This window comes from Sturnira hondurensis, unplaced genomic scaffold (assembly GCF_014824575.4).
Source record: "Sturnira hondurensis isolate 20B ecotype Veracruz unplaced genomic scaffold, ASM1482457v3 Scaffold0008380, whole genome shotgun sequence".
Lineage (NCBI taxonomy): Eukaryota > Metazoa > Chordata > Mammalia > Chiroptera > Phyllostomidae > Sturnira > Sturnira hondurensis.
Genome location: NW_028081011.1, coordinates 3,630,533 through 3,642,673, shown reverse-complemented (window position 1 = coordinate 3,642,673; position 12,141 = coordinate 3,630,533). Strand labels below are relative to the sequence as shown.

General features: G+C 49.1%; 1 protein-coding gene across 1 annotated transcript in view; it reads left to right on the top strand.

Annotated features, from left to right (window-relative positions):
* The first annotated feature begins 1,538 nt into the window (after positions 1-1,538).
* The window catches only part of ZAN (zonadhesin), a 31,850-nt gene continuing 21,247 nt past the window's right edge, over positions 1,539-12,141 (top strand). The window contains 15 exon segments of the mRNA XM_037054727.1: positions 1,539-1,591; positions 2,692-2,744; positions 3,245-3,391; positions 3,510-3,781; positions 3,928-4,015; positions 4,968-5,120; positions 7,456-7,620; positions 7,919-8,010; positions 8,196-8,274; positions 8,383-8,529; positions 8,622-8,624; positions 9,086-9,354; positions 9,658-9,742; positions 10,445-10,573; positions 11,274-11,458. Coding sequence (XP_036910622.1) covers positions 1,539-1,591; positions 2,692-2,744; positions 3,245-3,391; positions 3,510-3,781; positions 3,928-4,015; positions 4,968-5,120; positions 7,456-7,620; positions 7,919-8,010; positions 8,196-8,274; positions 8,383-8,529; positions 8,622-8,624; positions 9,086-9,354; positions 9,658-9,742; positions 10,445-10,573; positions 11,274-11,458 — 1,920 coding nt within the window.

Sequence of the window (12,141 nt, the reverse complement as noted above, 5' to 3'; positions counted from 1 at the left end):
CATTACACACTAACCCCCCAACACCCACTCCCCCTAACCCTGGCAACCTCCTTTCTAGTCCCAGTCGCTATGAATTTGCTGAGGCTGGGTGTCTTACACAAGAGGGGTCCTGCTGCGTTGGTCTTTCAGTAACAGCTGTATTTCAATTAGCATGATGTCCTCAAATATTGTAGCATGTGTCAGAACTTTCCTCCCTTTTAAGGCTGAAAATATTCCACCGTCTGTATAGACTACATTTTGTTTATCCATTCATCTATCAGTTGCTTGGGTTGCTTCCACCTTTTGGCTGTTGTGAATAAAGCTGCTATTTGGCTGTACAAATATCTGCTCAAGTCCCTGCTTTCACTGCTTTTCAATTCCAGAAGTTGAATTGCTAAACCATATGGTAATTCCATTTTTTTAAGAAAAACTGTTTTTTAATACTTGCATAATATTCCTTCATATGAATAATATTCCTTGAATATGATCTGTTACATATCTGCTGGTAAACATTTGGGTAATTTGATTATTTTCCTATTGTGAATTATACCACGATGAATATATTTAAGGTATGTACATCTTTGTGCAAATAAGCATGTATTTCTGTGGGAAGATCATTAGAAAGGTAACACTGAGTCAAAGACACGCACACTTGGAAGTTTAAGAGTCATTGTCAAGTTACCTTCTAAGAAGTTTTCCGTAAAATACAGTCTTATCAGCTATGTATCTGAGTGTGTCTACTGGCATGCTGGCCACCACTCAGTGCTCTCAATCTTTTAAATTGTAACAGTTTCATTTGCTCAGCATTTCCCTTATTACTAGTGAAGCAAAGCATCCTTTCCAATGTTTACTGACTGGTTGTATTTCCTCAGTTACTTGTCCTTTTCAATTCCTTGCCAATAAGCATTTCAGTCTTCACTTCACTTGCCCTTCCTTCGCCACTGTTGCCTGCTATAGAATTTTAGTTTGAAGGAGTTTCTGTTGGAATTCTGCAGACAATGTCCTGCTGCCTTTTAGAATCCGTGGTTGCTATGGAAAAGTGCAAGGCCCGGCTGATTCCTGATACTTAGTACGTAACTGCTTTTTTCTGTCTGAAGGCGTTTAAGGTTTTCTCTTTGCCCCTGATACTCTGAAATTTTATGACACGCCTTTCATGGGTCTCTTCCCATTCATCACACCAGACTCTTTTTAATCAAGAGACTCATGTTTCAGCTCTGGGAAATCTTGTGTAGTTTTTCTTCAGTAATTTCTTTTTCTGTGTTTTCTCTTTTTCAAACTCTTTTGGTTGGATGTTAGACTGATTCTCCAAGTCTCTCTTTTCTTTCCCTCTTGCTTTCCTCCTCTCTCGCTCTCATTTTATTTCTCTCAATTTCACTTTATAACTCTTCTATTGGATTTTAAACTTCAGCCCTTGTAGTTTTTGTTTCCAGTTTCCTCATTGTCCAGTTTTCATCCTCAGAAGGATGCCCAGCAAGGAGGGTCAGGGGTGTCTAAAATAGCCTGGGTTCCTTACACGCTGCCTTCCTTGTGTCCTCTGAGAGCTGGCTCTGATGTCCCACATGGCTTCGCCAGTCTGGGCTCTGGTGCTGATCATAGGAGCTGCCTGCGGCCAGTACTACATGCCCATCTCTGTTTGGTAAGCTGGGCTAAGGGGACAATTGGGGGCGGCTCTGAGGAATAGTGAGGGACAAAGTTAGAGGGGACAAGCAGGCTAGCTTGAAGGGCACAGTCCTGGGGAGGAGGTCAGGCACCCCATAGGACAGAGAGAGGATAGACAGAAATGAGGGGAGCCCCACAGCCTCAGAGCCAGGAACTGAGTGATGCAAAAGCTCAGTGGAAGCAGGACAGCGGAAACGTGAGGAAAGGGGCGAGAGCTGGGAAAATAGGTCTGAAGATGGCAGAGACAAGCCCTGAGAAAACGGACAAAACCTGGAGCAGACCCAACACTTAGGCCAAGTAGGAGGCAAGAAATGATGGCTGTCTCAGTGTCCTGGAGCTTGTTTGGGGGGATCTGAACAAGTAGAACTTGAACAGCTAAAACCAGGGGCTGTTCTACGGGGCCCATGCCACCTGGGGATGGCAGGGACTTCTCGGTGGAGTCTGTAAGGTGAGGAAGGGTGGTCTCTTTGTTAGTCCCCCGTGTTCAGCTGCATGTAGCTGTGACAATACCACCTCCACCTCAAACCTAGCAACATGGGGCCCATGTAGCCCCTATTTTGTGGAGGAAACTTCGACTATAGGACAAGAAGATCTCGACCTGAAGGAAGGAGATTCCCCAGGTATAAACTGGTTCCTCCTCACCTGAGACTCAACCACGCCTGACATCCAGGGCACAGAGGGATAGAGGGTACTGACAGGGGTGTGAGAACCTCTCAGGGAAGACACTTTTTCAGAGATAGATGAGAACTGAAGGTGAGCTCACGGTCGGTCATAAAAATTTAGAATTCTTTTTTTAAAAGATTTTATTTATTTATTTATTTATTTTTAGAGAGGGGAAGGGAAGGAGAAAGAGAGGGAGAGAAACATCAATGTGGGGTTGCCTCTCATGTGCCCCGCTCTGGACACTTGGCCCGCAACTGAGAATAGAACTGGCAACCATTTGGTTCAAAGGTTGGCCCTCAATCCACTGAGCCATGCCAGCCAGGGCTGAGGCTTATAATTCTTGATAATGACAAGTATTACATTTTGTTTTTTGTCCAAATCAACCTCAAGGAGAGAGAAGTCTCCGGACCAGAAGCCAGTCGCCCCCGGCTCTAAGGACAACTGTGAGTTGGAAACCAGGACAGCTCAGACTTTCCCTCCCTCCCAGGATGGCCGCACACGTGCCCTCCAGGCCAGGCGATGGCATGGACATGGAATGAATGTGTAAAGGGCAGCCCTCGGACGGCAGAGGATGGAGGGAACTGTGGGGGAGTACAAGCCCTGCCTAAAGATTCACATTCAAATGAACAGCAACACAGTACATGCTGTCCAGACAAAGCTTTTCTGCCCCCCTGAATCCAGCCCTCTGGGCCTCGGTTTGGGACTCCAGACCCAGATGGAATCTGGGTGGAGGGTGGACTCTGCCCACCCTACTCCACCCCCACCCTGAATTTCTCCTAAGAGACCAATTCTCAGATTCTCTTTCCCAAATCTCTGCTCTGAACCCTAACCTTAGTGGATGCCCTCTCTAAGATTACCAGTCTTGCCAACTCCTACGCCCCCAGTTTGGCTCTGCATCTGGGCCTCTCCCCTCTCCTGGCCTCACAGTGGCCTTTTTTCCCAGCAATTATAACCCAGTGTGACTTTGAGGACAACTCCAAACCCTTCTGTGACTGGACTCAAGCATCCACAGATGATGGGGACTGGATTCGAGCCAGTGGACCCTCCCCCATTGGCAGCATTGGACCCCCTGGGGGGTACCCCAGTGGAGGTGAGGAAGCCTAAAGTTTAGGGAGGCAGCTGGGAGTGGGCACCTGGGCTCCAGGAAAGGGTTGGGGGCAGCTCATAGGGGTGGCAGGGCCTCACTGTCCTGGGCTTTGCCTCCCTAGAGGGCTACTACCTGCACCTGGACTTGCGCTCCTTCCGGCCAAGTGGGGTGGTCCGCCTGAGCAGCTCCCCCATATGGGAGCAAGGCCCTCTGTGCGTGCACTTTGCCTACCACATGTTCGGCCTGTCATGGGGTGCCCAGCTCAAACTGCTGTTGCTCATGGGCACCGAGAACAAGCACCCCAACCTGCTTTGGAAACACCTTAACACCCAGAGCCCTTCCTGGATGCCTGCTGCTGTCACCGTGCCCATGGGCCGGGCCCTGCCCAGCCAGGTGAGGCTGAGGGCAGAATCTGGGGCCCCAGTGGGAATCCGGGTGTGTGGGGAGGCCAGGAGGGACTAAGATAATGAGCTGGACCTTCCGGATTCAGGCAGGAAGCTAGGGGCTCACAGCAGGGTGATCCCTCCTCCCTCCCACAGCTGATATTTGAAGGAGTGACGGGCAGCACTGCTTACCTGGACATCTCTCTGGACGATATCTATATCCGTCGTGGCTCCTGCAGTAGGGGTAAGCCCCTGTCCCTCCTCCTCTTTCTCTGCCACCCCCATCATCGCCTAGGGTGGTAGGAGTAGCTCAGGGACCATGACCCTGGTTTCTGCCAAAGTTGAGGCTACTTGCTTCTCTCTACCTTCATACCCTGTACCTTTGACTCCTGAGGCGGCCACATCTAAAGAGATGTTTTCCTTTAACACAGAGTTGTGGTGGTACCTGTCCTGGAGTGACCCACCACCCTGGTTTGCCCCGGGCTTTCCCTGTTTTTGTGCTGAAAGTCTTCCATCTCCAGGAACCCTCAGTTCAGGGTAAACCTGGATGTTTGGTCACCCCGGCTCTGCTACCAGACTTGCTACCAGGTCTGCCTGGAATTAGTCCTCTAATCGGATGTTAGAAATTTGAAGGGAGCAAGTTCAAGGGGAGGTGGATTCAATTCCAGAAGCTGGATCAAGGAGCAAACACTGGGCTCAGGGGCTGTGCTAGATGCTCCCTGAACACAATCTAGTTTACAACATGTGGTTGCTGTCATTCCCGGTTTTTTAAAAAATATATATTTATTTATTTTTGGAGAGTGGAAAGGGAGGGAGAAAGAGAGGGAGAGAAACATCAATGTGTGGTTGCCTCTCACATGGCCCTCACTGGGGACCTGGCCTGCAACCCGGCATGTTGCCCTGGCTGGGAATCGAAATGGCGAGCCTTTGATTCACATCCTGCGCTCAGTCCACTGAGCTCCTCCAGCCAGGGCTTCATTCTCAGTTTATGGATGAGGAAATTGAGGGTTGGGCAGTTTAAGTCATCCATGCCAGGAACACAGCCTTTAGGGAGCAGAACTGTAGCTGGCTTGAAGGCCCTCCATAGTTCATGGGACCCAGATTGGGACTCAGAATTCTGACTCCAGACAGGCGTACTTTTCAGAGCTGCATCCTCTTAGAAAAAGCTAAATGCTCTTTCCGTTTATTCTCCTCAGTCTGCATGATGCAAATGTGCAGCTTTGACACTCAAAATAACCTCTGTGGCTGGAGCTGGATCCCCACAGCCTCTGGAGCCAAGTGGGTCCAGAAGAAGGGGTCATCGGGGGTGCCAAACGTGGGCCCCGAGGATGACTTCTCCCGCCCTGGTAGTGAGTAATGGCCACACTCCTATCTTCTGACTTCCTGGGCTTCTAGTGAGCTTGTAGGAGTTTATGATGTTTACCTGAAAACTCTACACGAACTCAACTTGGGAAGGTCTGGGGTGGACCCAAGCAATCCCAAACCTCTGCCAGCTTGAACTGCCTGGCAGAAGCAAGCTCCACACTCCCAGCCAGCTCCCCTCACTGCCACCTCACAAGGTGGCAGACCTAGCTAGCATGGCTTGCACCTTACCTCCCTTCCCTGGGACCCTTCATTCTTCACTCATCCAACCAATGTTTACTGAGCACCTAAAACGTACCTGGTACTGTCCCAGGCACTTAGAGACATTAGTTTGCAAAACCGACAAGAAGCAGCAGGGAACCAAGATGGGGACAGTTCCTAAAACCATAAAGAAGTACAGTGATACAGTTGTAAGGTGAGCAGAAAAAAAGGTTCTACCAAACCCCTGGATGTGCAGGGGCAGGGTGGGCTATATGTTTAAATAAGGCAGTTGGGTAGGTCTCACTCAGGTCATATATATGAGCACAAACTTGAAGGAGGTAAGGGAGTGAGGCTGAAAGTTTTGAAGAGAAGGACATTTTGACCAGAGGGGTCAGCTGTGAAAAAGCCTGAGGTAGCAGCGGGCTAGTGGGGGTAGTGGGGAGAGGGCTATTGAGGTTCAGCTAGGAGCCTTGCGGCTGGGTTGGAGAGGGGAGCTCAGGTGGGTCCTAGGAGGAACAGATCCTGTGGAGCCCTGAAGCCCATTGTCAGGACGGTGGCTTTACTCTACATGAATGCCTTTGCAGATTTGGAGCAGAAGAGTGACTTGATCTGATTTATGTTTAAAACGGTCACCTGCTTTTTGTGTTGAAAATCCACTGAAGGGAATGCAGGGAAGACATTTCAGAGGCTCTTGCAATAATCCAGATGATACTCTTTCTTCCTCTTCTATTCCATCCATGTCTGACCACAGCTTCTTTTCCACCACCTTGCTGTGCTCTTGGCTGGGCTTTTCTTCTTTTTTTTCTCCTTCCTCCCTTCCTTGCTCTTCAGCTCCTTTCCTCTCCTCCACGCCAGCCACCTCTCCTCTCAATCTGCCCTACACAACACGCACTTCTAGCCAGCACTGAGTGCATGCTATGCTAAACTTCTCAGATCAAACACAGAGGATCATGCTCACTAATTCCCTCTTCCAGTTTCTACCTCTTCTTTCTTCTCTTTCCCTTTGCCTTTCTCCATTCTCAATTCTTTCCCTTCCTTCCACTTAAATTCTTATTTTCTTTTTCTCCAGCTTTCCCTCCCCCTACTCCAGGGGGAGGAAATAGCCCTTTCCACCCCCTCCTCTCCATGCTCGCAGTCCTCTGAGCTTTTCTGCTGCCTGAGGTTTGCCTTCTAGAAAGACCTTGAGAAACCTCCATCCCACCTTCATTCTAAGCCCCTGGAGAGCAGTACAGGGCCAGCTCATCTTTGTATCAACCCCTAGCCCCCTGCATTTAGCACTGAGTCCCATGCACAGCAATTTCCATAAATGTTGTTTTTAAAAATTTCCCTCTCTCCTTTTTTCCAACTTGTTCACTTAATTATATTTTTTCACCGTTCATTGCTTTTTCTCCCATTTCTCTTTTTCTATTTCTCACATGTCCCAATACCGCCACTCCCTGCTTTCTCTTTCACCATTTCCTTTTCTTTCAATCCACTGGCCCTCTTGTTTCTTCTCGTTTCTCTTTTTTCCCATTTTTGCCCATTCCCCTCCTTAGCCTTCTTCTCTCCCTTTCCAAGTCCTCCGTCCTGGGCGGTGAGCGCGCACTCCAGGGTCCAGCACCTGCAGGCACGCATGCGTACTGTCTGGCGGCCGCCTTAATTCCGCCCCCACCCCTCCCCCCGGCTACTACTTGCGTCACAGAGCGTTTTAGAGGTTGATTGGCTGACTAAACTGGTGGTAAACCTGAGGTGGGGAGATGGCTGCTCTTCTCTGTTAGATAGGCCCTCTCTCAGCAGTTTGTGTGAATCAGCTCTGTCCAGTGGGTCATCTGTAACAGGATATGACTCCAGGGGACCTAAAAAGTCCAAACCCAAAGGACAAGGTTCTGTCTCTTCCTCCTGGAAGGGTGCCATTTTTCATATGGCAATGCCCATGTCCTTACCCAGCCCTGCGAAGCACTTCTGGAAGGACTGAAGGGTTCAACCAGTTGTGAAATGGATGTAGGCCCACCTTAGCACTGGCTGGTCCTAGGCAGCTGTTGGGACTCACCAGAGCCAGACCCTCTGCCCTCACAGGGCCCTATCCCTGTGCCCTACTCTCCCAATTTCAGCCACCCACCTTACTGACCCTTTTCTTCACAGGTGGCTTCTACATGCTCCTGGACCCCAAGAATGCAAATCCAAAGCAGAAATCTGTTCTCCTGAGCCCTCTGAGCCAGTCATCAGGCTGTCTGAGCCTGTCTTTCCACTACGTCCTCAAAGGCCGGTCTCCTGGCGCAGCCCTCACCATCTATGCTTCTGTTTTGGGTGAGAGTGGCGACGTCATGGGAGGCTCATCTCCCACTGCTGGGTTGATGGGGAGACATGGGTCTAGAGAAGTCTGGGCTATGCGCAAGATTATGTTAGAGAGTGGAATTGGGGAGCCAGCAGGGCACTGGATTCTGGAAAAATAAAGTGCTAGGAGGTCAGAGAGAAGGACATGCTTGCATTTGAGGAAGGGGAATACACTCCGAGTATTCCCTTTGCTACTCATTCTTCTGAGTACAGGTTTGAAATCATTTTCCAGTCAGCTTAATCTCACTTCCTTGGATTCTTTCCATTGTAGGCAGCATCCGGAAACACACTCTTTTCTCAGGACAACCTGGACTCAACTGGCAGGCTGTTTCTGTCAATTACACAGGCCAGGGGCAGATTCAGGTACTGTCAAGCAAGAGGGCAGGTTTCCTTGCTTGTAGTAGACACTCCAAATACTGAAATGGAATGAGGGTCTGGGCAGTGGGAGCAAGGCGCCTAGGTCCCTCCCTGAACAGACTACAGCCAGATAGGGTGCGGGGCGTTTGGGCGGTTTTCTCACACTCAGCCCCCTCTTTCTCTCTCTGCAGTTCATCATGGTGGGCATGTTTGGAAAGATCCCAGAACCAGCCGTGGCAGTGGATGCAATCAGCATTGCTCCCTGTGTGGGTGAGAGCAGGACTCTGGGAGGTCCAGATCCCTCAGAATCAGGGGTGGTAACAGGGAGGAATAGAGAGATGGCCAAGTTTTCTCAAATTTCCCATTTTGATACTCCAGAGCACTTTCCTCAGTGTGACTTTGAAGATGATGCCCACCCCTTCTGTGACTGGGTCCAGATATCAGGGATTGGCGGCCATTGGACCTGGGGTGGTAAAAATATGCCCACCCAAGGTGCACACTCCTTTGGAGTGTCTCTTAATAGAGGTGAGGACATTGAGGGCCCCTCAAGCCAATGAAATACTGAATCTGCTCCTAGCTAGGGGGCTGGTTGGTGTGACTCAAGGAAGAAGATGTAGGTGGTGAAGATCAGCCAGCAGGTGTTTATTGGGAAGTGCCATGTGGTCGTAACTCGGTAATGACAGAGGTAGAGTGGATTGAGGGTTCTTATGGTTGTGGAGTCACTGAACCCCCCCCCCAAATCCAGGCACCTCACTTCATTGAGCCCAAGGCTTCAAAATCTACCATCTCACTTGCAGTTAAGACATTTACTGGTGCAGCCAATAAGAGAATCTGTGTTGCTGGTTTGGTTTTCCGTTCCTTTCTGATCCTGCCATCTTCAGTTAGAAAAGTCCAACATGAGCATGCACACACACACACACACAAGAAAAAAAACACTACAATGTGGGGGGTTTGGGTATTTGCATCAAATCTCCAGAAAGCAAGGTAGCAAGGTATTAGCAAGGTATTGCTAAAGAGAGCAGTGCCAGACTCGTCCTATGGAGATTTCTCATCTTACCTATTCCCTTCTTTTTCCAAAAAGGTGACTATATCTACCTTGAGGCTGACAAATTCTCCCAGGCAGGCCAGGCTTTCAGACTGGTAAGCCCATCCTTCTGCGCCCCGGGTACAATCTGTGTGAAATTTACCTACTACATGTATGGCCTGGGAGAGGACACTAAGCTGAAACTCCTTCTGGAGAGTCCTGCGGGCAGTTTCCTAACTTCTCTCTGGCAACGCGTTGGGTCTCAGAGCCCTGGCTGGCTGAATGACTCCATCACCATCCCTTCAGTGTATCAACAGCCTATACAGGTGAGAGACAGAGGGAGTGGGTCCTTTAAGTATCTGTGTGGGGCATGGTAGAGAGGACACAATGCCTGGTATCCAGGGACATAAGCAGGGCTACGATGGGACACTGGAAGGAGAGCAGAGCAGAAAAATGATTTGGTGTTCCTAAGAAGGTTCTCTGACTCCAGAAAAGAGACAAGGGCAGAGTTGAGGCTGGAATAAGGTGACATTTTGGCAGAAGACAGACTCTCTGCCTGGCAGAGTCACTGAGGTGCCAGGGTTTCATTTCCATTTCTCTTTTCCTTCTTTCTCCCTCGTTACCTTTAGCTGATACTGGAGGCCATCAGGGGCACCAACACTGCCTTCATTGTTGCTGTAGGTTTCATCTTGATCAATCATGGGACCTGTCAAGGTAAGACAAAAACCCGAGACCTCATAAATGGGCCTTGCTCTGAGATGACCATCTCTTGGGCTCCTCTATAGGTACTGGTTAAAAAGCAAGTCCTCTCTGTGTCTGAGTTTTCAGGCAGCCTTGTTTTCTGTGATTTGCCCACCTCTACCTCCCTGGCTCCAACAAGATGTTTATTTGAGTGATATGGCTTTGATGCCATGAATTTCTGTGGTGAGATCCAGAACACCTTAAGGAATGATGATCCTGAAGGGAGGCCCAACAGCCTATTCTTCTCTGTTATCTGTATCTGGCACGACATCTGACATATGTTAGGAGCAGTGGTTGTTGAGCGTTTATGGAGTGAAGGTGGGGTTGGGAGTAGAAGGAGGGGTAGGAATAAGTTACTCCAATTAGATGTGAGTGAAGAGGGTGGTAGTACGATTTTGACTAAACTCCAGGGCTTTTTTTTCTTCTTTTCAGGACCTGTGCCAGCAATGCCTCCTTCCACGTCTCCAGTTCCCCCTACTGGTCCTTCTGAGATCCCTCTCCCCACTGAAAAACTCACTGTCCCCACTGAACAACTCACTGTCCCCACTGAAAAACTCCCTGTCCCCACTGGAAATCTCCCTGTCCCCACTGAAAAACTCCCTGTCCCCACTGAAAAACTCCCTGTTCCCACTGAAAAACTCCCTGTCCCCACTGAAAAACTCCCTGTCCCCACAGAAAAGGGCACAGCTCCTCCCACACTTGTGCCCACTGGGCCTGGAGCCCTGGCGAAGCCTGCTAGTACTCCAAGTACCTCCACAACCACTGTGCCCCAGGCCACCAGTACAACCCCTAGTCCTACTCCAGGTATGTGATCGTTGGACAGGGAGCTGAGAGTAAGAGATGATGACAAGGAGACAGTATTAGGGAAAGGGATGCTTCTAGCAGAAAACTGCAGTCTTAGAGGAGAGATGAGTCAGATGTGGTGACTTTAGAAGAAATGAGGACTGACTACTCTTGAGCGAGGCAACAGCAGGGCACAGGTGGATGCGGGTGTTTGGGAACCAAGCACCAGGGTTTCTTCTCACTTTTTTAATTGAGACACAATTCCTATACCATAATATTCATCATTTTAAAGTATGCAATTTGGTGGTTTTAGTATATTTGCAAGATTGCGCAAACATCATCACTTTCTAATTCCAGAACATTTTCAGCACCCTCAAAGGAAACCTCATACCCATTAGCTGTCACTCCCCATCCCCCAACCCCCAATCCCTGGCAATTACTAATCTACTTTCTGTCTCTGTGGATTTACCTGTTCTAGATATTACATGTAGATGGAATCATATAATACGTGCTCTTTTGTGACTGGCTTCTTTTGCTTAGCATAATGCTTTCAGGGTTTACCTACATTGTAGTTTGTATTAGGACTCTACTCCTTTTTATGGCTGAATAATGCAGATTAACTTTTCAGAGAAGAACTTGAATGTGGGGTAGAGGAGAGACAGGAAGTCACCCTGAGGAAAGCTATGGAGTGGAGGCTTGATAAAGGCTGTTTCCCCCTTAGCAAGCTGCCCTCCAGATGCCCACTATGAACGCTGTGCCTGCCCCGCATCCTGCAAGAACCCCAAGCCCAAATGCGAGCTCCTCTGCCAGCCTGGCTGTGTCTGCAATTCTGGCTTTTTGTTTAGTGGCTCCCACTGCATCAATGCCTCTTCCTGCAACTGCTCCTATGACAATAATTACTACATGGTAAGACCACTGGGAGGCCCAGGGTCCCTGAGGGAGATTGCTAGAGGAACACCTGGGTTCTGGTTCCATCTGCTCCCTGGGTGAGGTGAATTTGGATCCATGGAACGGTCCCCAGGGGTCAGCTCTCAAGCAGTAGTTACACAATGGGGGAGTCATTCATTCAGTGTGTGGTTTCGTTGTCATCTCTGTTCATACAATAAATATTTGTTAAGTAGCCACTCTGGCAGGCTATGATGCTAGGCTGTGCAGACAATTCCATCATCCTGTGGTCCTAACAGTCTTGACATCTCTGTATTTCTGTCCACACTGGCAGCCTTGATGCAGTAGATACTAAAGCAACCAGGTGACACCAGGCCCTCCTCTCCAACCTGAGAGGATGCATAGAGAGCCCTGGACATTGAGCAGAGCTTCTGGTATGTCCAGCACATAGGACAACATTCCAGAATCTTCCAAAGGAACTTGTAAATCCTGACAGGATAGATCAAAAGAGAGAAGTGTTCTTGTCTTCCCTCACTGATGTCCCCCACCCCTGTCCCAAGGGACATTGTCAAGAGCAGAGGCTCTGAAGAGGTACCGGCTCTGGGCCTGCGCTGTCTGAAAGGCATAGCAATCAAGCCACATGTCATTTTGTGTTTCCTAATGGACACATTCAAAAAACAAAAGGAAAGAGGTTAAGCTAATAC